The 12,183-nt window shown below is 48.4% G+C and overlaps 1 protein-coding gene across 2 annotated transcripts in view; it reads left to right on the top strand.

Moving 5' to 3' along the window:
- LOC142292376 (polyunsaturated fatty acid lipoxygenase ALOX15B-like) overlaps positions 1-12,183 on the top strand; it is a 62,855-nt gene that overhangs the window by 36,981 nt on the left and 13,691 nt on the right. For both annotated transcript variants that reach the window (XM_075337704.1, XM_075337703.1), the window contains exons 5-6: positions 8,925-9,028; positions 10,694-10,866. In XM_075337704.1, coding sequence (XP_075193819.1) covers positions 8,925-9,028; positions 10,694-10,866 — 277 coding nt within the window. The remainder of the gene's footprint in view (positions 1-8,924; positions 9,029-10,693; positions 10,867-12,183) is intronic.

The following is a 12,183-nucleotide window of genomic DNA, read 5'->3' as shown; positions in this document are numbered from 1 at the left end:
CCGTGGCCAATAAACAAAAAATCATCAAGATAGTGCAGGACTCCACCAGCAAGTACTGAATCCTGCACTACCCAATAAAGAAATGAAGAAAAACATTTGAAATAAAAACGCGACAATGCGAACCCCATCGGGAGGCATCTATCGAAATAAAATTCACCATTAAAGAAAAAAAAAAAAAATACAAGAGAGTTAAACCTTGAAGGGTGTACTGGAAGCAGCCGAAATGCAGACTTGATGTCCGATTTTGCCAGTAGGGCCCCCCTGACCAAATTGCCTAAGGAGCTCTACTGCCATATCAAACGACACATAACTAACTGAAGCTACTCCGGTATCCACCTCGTCATTGAGGGACCCACCATTAGGATATAAAAGGTGATGGAATACCCTGAAAAAGCCAGTTTCTTTCCTAGGTGCTATCCCTAATGGTGAAATACGAAAATAAACAAAAGGTGGTCCAGGGAAAGGCCCTGCTAACCTACCTAACCGCAGCTCTTTTCCGATGTGTTTAGCAACAAAAAAACCCTCTGAGGGCTAACACACGGTAAATTCTTAACTAAAACACATCCTAAACCTGTAAAATAAGGAACAAAAAAAAAAAACAAAACATGTTTAAAGCCCTTATATATTATTCTAGCTTTCTCCCTGTCTGGGTACCGCTTTAACCATGGCAGCATTTTTCCCAAGCTCACAGGAGTCTGTGCTTTTGAGAAAAAAAAAAAAACAACTCCCAAGGATTATAAACCTGTTGACCCACCCCGTTTAAAACATCTGGCTAAAAGGTGAGGACCATCACAGGATGAGCACTCATGCCTGAACCCGAAATTATTAAGCCACTTACACGTTAATTCATTATTAACAAAACACACTCCTTTTTCAATTGTTGAGTAGGAGCCTGTTTTGCTAAAATACCCCTCTGTGGCAACATCAAGTTCAGCCATAACCCCACATCCTTCTCACTCCATCTCATCCTGGAATGTACCGGCATCTTGTGATTCATCGTATATAAGCCAAGCAATGCCCACAAAAGCTACGATAGGATAAATTGAGAAGGCCTGCAGCCAAATGTGAAAGGATTTGAAAACCTTCCTCATAAGCTCACTCTCACCTTTGGCTTCATGCCCACTCAAACACAATAAAGCCCTACCTGACGGTGACAAAGAAAACCCATCCATATATTCTCTGCTCCAAATCCTCTTTTGTCGCATTGCTCAGATGAAAACCTAAAGGCGAAGCCTGACAAGTTAATGCTTCCTCAAAGCATGTTTGAGGGATGCCCTTAAAGCTACCCTGATGTGCATCAGGCTGTACATGTGTGTGTATGGTGTCTACCCTTCTTCCCCCCTGCATGAACTCAGCGCACACGCTGTAAATGAACTCCCTAACACTGTCCCTATTACCTACTCCAGTGTTATTACCGAGGGAATAGGATAGCTCACCAGACTTGCAGGGACGATCACCAATCCTGTCGGTTGTCTCCAGCAGCTGGGGAGCGATGTCTGCGCCGGCCACAGCGGTAGGCCCTGAAGTTCATCCCGCTTCACCGCTCTCGCTCCCGGAGTCCTCCGAAGACCAGGCCTGTAGCGCCGCCGCTGCACTAGAGCTCTTTTGCAGCAGCGACAGCAAGCTACAGCCCAGACCGAAGTCCTCACCCGCCGGTGGCCTGAAGAACCCATCTTCTTCTGGAGCGGTGGAAGCCAGACATCAGACATCCTGGCCGGCGGTCACCTCGTGATGACGCGACAACCAGCCAGCCCGTGATGCCCAACTCTCGCGATACCACTGGGATTGACCGCGAAGATCTCGCCCGACTGCCTCTTCCTTCACCGCGGGACTGGTCCAGCGATGCCGCCGCCGACTTCTACCAAGCGCTGCTACTCTTCGCTCCAGCTGACCTCCGACCTGTTCTTCCTCCCGACGCCGGCGGTGAGTACACTTCTTTCCTTTTCCTCGAGCACCGAGCACCGACCGTAACCTCCACCGGAGTCGCACCCGAACCAGGAACAGGTACTACAGACACCTCACCCCGCTCCATACCGCCCGACACTTCAGCGGTACCATCCCAAGGCAGGCTCTCATCGCCGTCTTCCTCTCCAGCTCTCCTGAGCATTTGTTGCAGCAGTGACTTCATGACAAATCACTTGATCCTGTCAGCTGTGACTGACACAGCTGACTAAAACCCAGATATTTATACAAACTCCTTCTCACACAAAGTTGACAATAACCCATCAATATTTCATAAACACCCGTGCAGTCAGCTGATTGGCTACATGCCAGCTGACTCACGTTACCAGGCAGAAAAATCCTCCTCATATTAACCAAAATAGGGTCCGTGCTATCATGACAATCCCAAAGCTACATGCCATGGGATTTTACAGGATGGGGAGCTCCATGTTATGGGGAGCCCACCACCCTAACAATATCAGCAAGCAGCCGCCTGGAATTGCCGCATCCATTAGATGCGACAGTCCCGGGACTCATCCCGAATTGCCCTGGTGTGGTGGCAATCAAGGTAATAAGGGGTTAATCATGGCAGGCGTCTCCCCGACATACCTTCCATGATTAAACTGTAAGTGAAAGTAAATAAACACACAACGAAAAATGCTTTATTTGGAATAAAAGACAGAAAAACACCCTCTTTCATTAAAATCCCCAAATACCCCTCCAGGTCCGACATAATCCACAGAGGTCCCATGACGCTATCAGCTCTGCTACATGAAGCTGACAAGAGCGGCAGTAGAACCTGACTGTGTCAAGTCCATGCAGCAACTGAAGTGAATCGTGCTGTCAGCAGGGACGTCACTGAGGTAATGTCTGGGTGTGCGGTGACAATTGGGGCGAAGGTGCCTGCATGCGTGCGGTGATGAGTGCGGTAGTGCCGGTGTTTGCCCGTCCATCCATCCGCCCATCCAGCCTTGCAGCTGAACAATCTGCTTCTGGATTCTCTACTGCAATACAGAGGTCAAGATGACCAAATCTTCCTATGCTTTTCATTAGAGACAGTGGCTCAATGGTTAGAGCTACTGCCTAAGGAGAATTAGTTCATGAGTTAGAGTCCTGGCCGTCCCGGTAAAAAATGTAATTTATTTTAAATTATAATTATTATTTATTTATAATTATAATTTAATTATGCAGAGAAGAAGCCGGACATCAGCTGTGAGCCGCGGGACACATCTCTAAAATCGGAGCGTTTCACGGAATGAGGCTGCATTGCTCTCTCCTCTCTCCCTCTCCCTCTCTCTTTCTCTCTCTCTCTCTTTCTCTTTTTCTCTCTCTCTCTCTCTTTCTCTCTCTCTCTCTTTTTCTCTCTCTCTTTTTCCCTCTCTCTATCTTTCTCTCTCTCTCGATCTCTCTTTTTTTCTCTCTCTATCTCTTTCTCTCTCTCTTTCTCTCTCTCTTTTTCTCTCTATTTCTCTCTTTCTCTCTTTTTTTCCTCTCTCTCTCCTCTTTAATATCATAATCCCCTTCTGGATTCTCTACTGCAATACAAAGGTCAAGATTACCAAATCTTCCCATGCTTTTCATGAGAGGCAGTAGCTCAATGGTTAGAGCTACTACCTAAGGAGAATTAGTTCACGAGTTCGAGTTCAGCCGCCCCGGTAAAGAATTTAATTTATTTTTAAATTATAATTATTATTTATTTATAATTATAATTTAATTTAATTATGCACTGAGGGGAGAAACTGGACACCAGCTGTGAGCTGCGAGACACACCTCTAAAATCGGAGCAGTTCACGGAATGAGGCTGCATTGCTCTCTCCTCTCTCTCCTCTCTCTCTTCTCTCTCCCCTCTCTCTTCTCTCTCTCTTATCTCTCCCCTCTCTCTTCTCTCTCTCCTCTCTCTTCTCTCTCTCTCCTCTCTCTCTCCTCTCTCTCTCTTCTCTCTCTTCTCTCTCTTCTCTCCTCTTCTCTCCTCTCCTCTCTCTTCTCTCTCCTCTCTCTCTCTTCTTTCTCTCTCTTCTCTCTCTTCTCTCTCTCTCTCTTCTCTTTCCTTTCTCTCTCTCTTCTCTTCTCTGTCTTCTCTCTCGCTCTTGTGTCGCCAGGGGTTAAGGAGATACCCAGAACCGGGCCAAGGGGTCGCTTCTGGAAAGGGGATCACGGTGTCGTGACCCGGTCCGTGCTCCCTGGTTCCACAATAAAAAGGGGGGTTATGTTCGTGACGCCACCCGTGGAATGTGATCAGAGATGACCACCGCTGCTGCAGAACCTCCGGGGTGATGGAAGGCAGCTTGAGATGGGACGGCTCCCCACGGGTAGAGCCTTTTCCCCGGGGCAGTGTGTTAGTCTATGGGGGGAGCGCAGGACACGAGCACAATAAACAGGCAGACTCACGGTTTTGCAGTTTCTTTGTCCTTTACTGATGATGGTATTCAGCAGAGTACTGTCCACGGAGTCTGTGAGGGGTTCAGGGTTTCTCCCACCCAGCCGGGCCGTTTTGGCTTCCTTGCCTGCACTGTGTGTCTGTGGCCCTGCTGATGTGTGAACTATGCAGCCGGCTCTGCTTCTGCTCTGCTCCTAGGTACCGACCTGACAGGCAACTCGAGTCCTTACTTGTATGTTCCTGAACTCTGCGTTTGTTGCTTGTGTCTGTGGTACAGATAGAGAATGTGGAATCCTCACTTCTCTGGTGTTCACTGTGCAGTATGTAACCTGCAGTCTCGGATCCAGCATCCGTTCTGTGTGCTCCACTGGGATGAACTCAGCAATGCTCTGCCTCCCAGGAATGTTCCTCTGTGTACTCTTTCTCCTTTCCTCAGACCCTCAGCTAGGCCTGGAATTGGTCAGTGGATCCTGAGGTGAGCTAAAACCAGCTTCCAACCTGCAGACCCTTTCTCCTCAGTGCTCTGCACTGAACTTCCAAACTGAAACTACTTCTGACCATTTCCTCCCCCCCCACCAGAATATACAGGGAAGCAGCTTGGTCTCCCCCTTCTGGCCAGGAGGTCTTGGTGTTGTGTGTGGGGAGTTAACCCTTTGTGTTGTTACTGTGGCAACCCTGGGGTGCCACACTCTCTCCCTCTCTCTTTCTTCTTTTTTCTCTCTTTTCTCTCTCTTTTCTCTCTCTCAGACCTGGCGATGATCAGCTGATGCGGTCACCTGATGGAATCAGCTGACACTATAAGACATTGTATTTGTCATTGTCATCAGCTGATTGTATAAAAGCCGTTTATACAATCAGCTGCTGTGTCATGTGATTCAGGCCCTTGAACCTGACACATCATCTGATCGCTTTGCCTTTCAACAAACCGATCAGATGATATTGGATCCGGATTGGACGGCGCAGGACCCTTGACCCAGGATTACTGCGCAGGGGGGTTCTTTATTTCAATAAAGATGGAGTCACTAATTGTGTTGTGTTTTATTTCTAATATAAATATTTTTCTGTGTGTTGTGGTTTTTTTTTTATCTGTACTAGAAATTCATGGTGGCCATGCCTTATATTGGCGAGACACCATGAATTTCGGGCTTAGGGCCAGTTGATCATATACAGCTAGCCCTAACCCCATTATTACCTAGCGAGCCACCCATCACCAGGGCAGCTGGAAGAGTTGAATACAGCGCCAGACGATGGCGCTTCTATGAAAGCACCATTTTCTGGGGCGGCTGCGGACTTCAATTCGCAGCAGGGGTGCCCAGGAAGCTTTGGCACCCTGCGCTGAGGATTCCAATCCACAGCTGCCTAGTTGTACCTGGATAGACACAAAAATTGGGCGAAGCCCACGTGATTTTTTTGTTTTCATTATTTCATGAAATTCCCTATATTTTTGGTTCGCAGACGGGTACATATAGGCAGCTGGGGGTTGGGAGCAGCCTGTAGCTGCCTGCTGTACCTGGCTGGCATACAAAAACATGGCGAAGCCCACGTAATTTTTTTTTGGGGGGGGGGCAAAAAACTCCTGCATACAGTCCTGGATGGAGTATGCTGAGCCTTGTAGTTCTGCAGCTGCTGTCTGCTGTCTGTCTGTATGGAGGAGAGCAGACAGCTGCTGCAGAACTACAAGGCTCAGCATACTCCATCCAGGACTGTATGCTGGAGGGAGAGGCAGGGGGAGCAGAACTGCAAGGCTCAGCATACTTCATCCACTAGTATATGCAGGAGAGCAGACAGCAGCTGCAGAACTATAAGGCTCAGCATACTCCATCCAGGACTGTATGCAGGAGTTTTTTGCCCACCAAAAAAATGACGTGGGCTTCGCCGTATTTTTGTATGCTAGCGAGGTACAGCAGGCAGGTATGACTGCCCCCCAACCCCCAGCTGCCTATTTGTACCCGGCTGGGAGGCTGGGTACTAAAAAAATAGGGAAGCCCTTTTTGTAATTTTTTCATGAATTTCATGTAATAATTAAAGAAAAAAACAACATGGACAAAGGACATTTTTGTGTCCAGCCAGGTTCAACTAGGCAGCTGGGGATTGGAATCCACAGCTCAGGTTGGCCCGGGCTTTCTGGGCCCCTCTGCTGCAAATTGCAGTCCGCAGCCGCCCCAGAAAATGGCGCTTTCATAGAAGCGCCATCGTCTGGCGCTGTATCCAACTCTTCCAGCAGATCTGAAGCCGGGTGGCTTGCTGCTGGGTAATAATGGGTTAATACTAGCTTTGTTTTACTAGCTAGTATTAAGCCAGAGATTCTTAATGTCAGGCAAGTTTGACCTGGCCATTAAGAATCTCCAATAAAGGGTTAAGAAAAACACCACACAGAGAAAAAATACTTTAATAGAAATAAATACACAGACACACTTAGAGACTCCATGTTTATTATTCCCTCTCACCCCTCCACGATCCTGGTCTTCTGTCTTCATTCTCCTTCAACCCATGCAGCTCTGCTACATCAGACAGCACTGCATGGGAGGAAGATGCTGCTGCTCCCGTGCAGTCTAATCACTCAGTGAGTAAGCAGAGGCTGGGGGTTGTAAGCGGTGACGTCACTGCTGCCACCGTTGCTAAACTAATCTGACAGGCGGGTTACTATAGCATCGGTGCTCCGATCACCTGATTCCCGATGCCGCAATTCACCGGCTGTGGCAGCCAGTCCTTGCATGTGGGCTGACTCTGTAAAAAGCGCTGACATGCAGGAGTGGGGAGCCGAGCATGTGCCCGAGCATCTTGCTGGTACACGGAGATGCTGAAACGAGCACCGCGTTCCGGAGAGATGCACTGACAGGACCTAGCATAACGTCTAGCCATGTGACCAGTCTGTAAGCCAATAAGATAATAGACACGTGACTGGTCACATGCTATGACGACGTTACGGAAGGTCCTATCATCAGTGCTGGTTACCGGGAGGACGCAGCGATGATCGGAAGGAAAAGCGGCGGGAGACAGAGTGCAAGACACGTCGCGCGGACCTGTAAGTGTAGTGGCAATGTTTATTAACTGTATGTGTATATGTATAATGTGTTTGCATGTGTTTGTGTTAGCCTGCCATTGTTTTCAATGGGGTTCGAAGTTGTTCGTCGAACGTTCGCCGAACTGAGTCGCCATTCTACGAACCGAACCGAAATCGAACACTAGGGGGGTGGCTCATCTCTACTAAGGTTATCATTGGGGACAGAGATCCCTGACTTCACCTCCAATCCAAAGTGCCTAGGTATCACACGGTGTCTGGCTAAAAACTCACCGAGTGTCAGGACTACTTCTGACACCGTTCATACAGCAGAGTCGGACACGCCACACGATGCTGCTTTTGGGTTGCACAGACAGGATCGGCCGTCGACCAGCTGTGCTCTTGTTAGTAATTAAGCTTGCAGGAGTTAATTTCTGCTAGCCTGTGGATTACTGCTGGAGTCACATGATGCAGGAGACCTATCACAGTTGCCCCAGCCTTTTTTAATGTGGTGGAGCCTGTTCTCCCATGCCGATAATAGCTGTATGTGATCCCACTGGTGAACTATTGAGTGCTGTTTGGTATGTTGTGGAAATTCTCTTCTTGTCTTTCCTCCTTCCTTTAGTTTCCTCCTGATCACGTATTGTCTATACCTCTTTGAGTGATTGCTGGGAGTTTTGTTTTTCCCCTGTCTGTTTATTTGTGTGAGAATAATCACTCCTGTACTGGCCCTCTGCTGGGTAGTGGCAGGGTGGCAACTAGACCAGGGTTATTCAGGAGCTAGGGCAAGAAAGGCGGCCCAAACACCATCACCTTCAGATGTATCATTCGGATCAGGGTCAGTTAGAGTTCCCTTAGCCTGAGGACCAGTTTAGGCTCCCCTGTTCCTAGTGATGCCATCACACCCTGTGACACTAGGCCACTTCTTCATGATACCGATGGATGTTCTTTCTATGTGATCCACAGGAGGTCTCCACTGAACTGAGGTTGGAGGTATGATGGTCGATAATGATCCCCAATGTGTGAAGGCTCCTTCCTCCATAGTAATAGCTGACCAGTGATGAGCTGTTCATTATGGTAGATGGTTGCCATTTATGGATTATAAACCATATAACTTGCCTTGTGAAGGATGTCTGACTCTTATGTTTTCTCTTGATGGGGTGATTTGGCTCGTCTCACTTCACTGGGCGATGAGCGAGGCATCGCGTCTACAAATATCTGCCAGATCATGTGTGTGCAGCAGATGGCCTGCAATTGTCCAAGTCCTTAGACTCGTTAGCGTAGGATACTGGTAGGACACATGACCTGTCAGATAGTTGTAGACACATGTGACGTCCACATTGCAGGGTGAGAGGGTCTGAATCAGAGGTGGACATATCGCTGGTGTAACCCGTTCAGCTGCACAACGGCCCGAGAGGTGAGAGGTCCATATCCACCTTCAAAACAGTATCTGTCACAAGCAGAACTATTGGATTGTAAAGGGCCAAAATATTGTTCTGTTCTGTCTGTGTCCACCAATGGTCTGAATTACCCCATTTCAACATGTATCATCTTGGTCCTCCACCTAGAAGCCCCATAACCGCATGTATATCTGCTTTCTTATAGAGAGATTGAAATAAGATTAAGAGGTATCTCAAAACGCACGGATTCCTGGGGAAAGCTAGAAGACAGCAAACTGTTATTTTTCTTCAATAGAACCAAAATTTCAGGTGCGTATCCTTCACAACGCCTTTTCGGGCCTCCGGGCTGCTTCTTGCCACTTTATTCTCCATTTACTCCTCATCTCTATCCAGCAATGGTCTCGCTATAGTGTGAATAATGTCAGGAAACGGATCTGAAGATTGTGAGCTCTAAAGGTCAAGTTTCGCTGACATATAATTGTGATTGAGTGCTGCCAGGAACGCTTGTGTCATTATAATCGTGCAGTCCAAGTAGGCTGCCGATCAGCCAATCAATGAGCAAAATGATTGATCGTTGGGTGAGAAGATCTTTTCCTGCTGCACAAAATATCATTGTTCTCCGCAGCTCATTGTCATGACTATAGAGGGGCTCTAATGGGGTTAAGTCTGTGGGAGGGGTCTTTTTGGTTGTGCCTTTTTCCGAGGCCCACGCTGCTTTATTATGGTGTGGACTCCTCCAGGGTGTCACCAATAATAATTCCTGCTCTGCAGCGTGCCCTCTGGTTCCTGTGAGTTTGCTCTGATCTGTCCCACTACCCAGCTTACCTCTCCCTGACCTTCATTCCCCGCAGTCTGCCTGTGTAAACTAAATGATTGCCGATCGGTAAATATATTCAGATCAGTGCTTGTTTAGTGCGGCAGGTTGGGTGGTGTAAAACCATCTTAAGGCGTATCTCTGTAAATTATCGATCAACAATTTAGTAGATTTGTGAAGAACTAGATGAGGAGGTGGAAATCCTTGACTAAATCAAGATAAACCTTAAGCCTCCATCACATATAGTGAGATTGCTAGCGAGATCGCTGAGCCGTCACTGGTTTTGTGACGTATCAGCGACCTCACCAGTGATATTGCTGTGTATGAGAAGCAGCAGCGAGCGGGCCCCTGCTGCGAGGTCGCTGATCGTGAAAAAACGATCAGGACCATTTTTTTGCTCGTTGCTCTCCCACTGTGCAGTCTGCATCGGCGTGTTTGATGGTGGAAGACCAACGAGCGCCGGTTCTGAGTGTGCAGGGAGCCATCGTTACACGGGTCGCTGGTGGCTGATGGCTGTGGAGAGCTGCCTGATTGACAGCTCAACAGCGACCATGTAGCAACGTTCCAGCGATCCCTCTCAGGTTGAAACACTGGTGGGATCGCTGGTACGTCGCTATGTGTAACGGGACCCTTACACATGGAGTGGAAACAACCAAGCTGAGGTTTCATAATAGGCTGATTAGATAAGCTCAACCTCGTCCGAAGACAATAATGCTCAGACATGGGAAAAATGAATGACATGTACAGTATAGAGACAAGGGAGACAACCAGAAGACCAGAAGACCCACCACAAGATAAGAGGTCCAGAAAGAGCACAATACAGATGGATTCTAGTAAAGATCGTGTGGCTCTGGTTTTGCTGACTTGGTTCAGAGTGATTTGAGTGCCACATTATCAGATCATTGAAGTTAAGGTACATTCACATGTATGGGATGGATTTTCAGTTGCGGAACTTTTTTTTACAAATGTTGATGTGAATAAAGCCCTATACAAAACATCCTAAAAATTCAGCATATCCAGAAAGAGCTCATTTCTGAATTAATGGATGTTGGTGACCATGGTCCTCTGTACCATAAATATAGTCCACTGCCCTGATGCTTCTATCTTTATTCTGATAATCCTGACCCATAAACCATTTCCCATCTTTTTCTCCTCTCCAGATGAGGTCTTCCGGATCTGGAAAGAGGACTCCTTCTTTGGTTACCAGTTTCTGAATGGAGTTAACCCAATGCTGATAAAGAAATGCATCAAATTACCAGAGAACTTCCCGGTCAGTAGCAGCATGGTGGCCTCCTCCCTGGGGACCTCCACAGACCTGGTTAAAGAGCTGCAGGTGAGGGACTGATCACCATCTTACTTATGTTTCCTCAAAGCCTCCTTCCCCAATACACAACTTAGTGGGAGGAAAGGACTTAGGACACTTTTACTTAATAAGGAGAATCTACTGTAAAGCAGATGCACCTTCAATGACCACTATGTACTTATAGCATATGGTCTTCCCCAGACAAGGAGACACGTGGTTGTGAGTGCCCTAAATTACCATATTCTAATTAAAACATGTGTGACGCCCCTGGACTATCAGGTCATCACAGGGTACTGCACAAGCTGCCCTCCCGTGCAGTATTCCACCACCCTCTTGGTTCTGGGTCCCTAACTAAATGGTGTTGCCTCCAACAGCAAATCAAATCCTAGATACACCCTGCACCACACCCACCGGACACATTAGTGGACGGCTTGAGTGGAATAGAGTCACCCACCTGGGGGGTCAGGGAGGGGAGGTGAGGAGTGTAGTCAGTTGGTCAGTGAGAGAGAGAGAGTGAGAGGAGGTCGGGAGCGGTGGCTCCTGGAAAAGCTGTCTAGGTTGCAGACGGTTATCTGGGCCTAGAGGAGCCGGAGCCCCGGTCGCAGGGGATTGTGGCAAGAGGCCTAGATCTGTCGAGAAGGACAGCCGGCAGCCAAGCACTATCACCGGTCCGGGACCTAAGGCACGATGGGGTACACAGACCCTAGGTCGCGGAGTAGTTTCAGGCAACCCGACAATTCACCTGAGGAGAACGGAGCCTTTATGATCCGTTCCCACCCACTCCAGAATCGGGGCATTAGCGCAACGAGGGGGATAGGACTTTCCAAATCCAAAATGGTCCAGAAAATCCTAAGCGTGAGCCCTGAGAGCAAGCTCCCATACTTAGCCATAGTAGGGAGCGGGGCCCGGCTAGTTTCATGCTACCGGACCCACAAGTTGAAGTCAAACTAAGTGACGGGAGGCAGGTCACGGATCACCAGGCAGCACCATTGGGGACAGGACCCGGACGAGCTCCCCTCAGCGGCAGCGGTACCCAGAGACTTGGTTTACCCGGTTGTCAGTGTCTACTTATGAACTGAGTGAGTACGAGAGTGACACCTGCACCCCATGGCCAAACCCCACACCAAGTCTCGGGGCATCCCCCTACCCGTGGAGGTCTACGACACCTTGCTGCCCCACTTCATCACCCCAGGTACTCCCAACGGCAGCGGTGGAACCTCCCAAATTACCATACACCACGGGTGGCATCACAAACTACATACCAATTTCCCTGTAAATATTCCCCCCTTACATTTGAGTGGCCTGCACGACCCCTGGGTCCGGAGACCCCCGTGCCTTGGCGAACCC

This window comes from Anomaloglossus baeobatrachus, chromosome 2 (genome assembly GCF_048569485.1).
Source record: "Anomaloglossus baeobatrachus isolate aAnoBae1 chromosome 2, aAnoBae1.hap1, whole genome shotgun sequence".
Taxonomy (NCBI): domain Eukaryota; kingdom Metazoa; phylum Chordata; class Amphibia; order Anura; family Aromobatidae; genus Anomaloglossus; species Anomaloglossus baeobatrachus.
The sequence above is the reverse complement of the archived record's forward strand: the minus strand, read 5'-3'. Positions and strand labels throughout refer to the sequence as shown.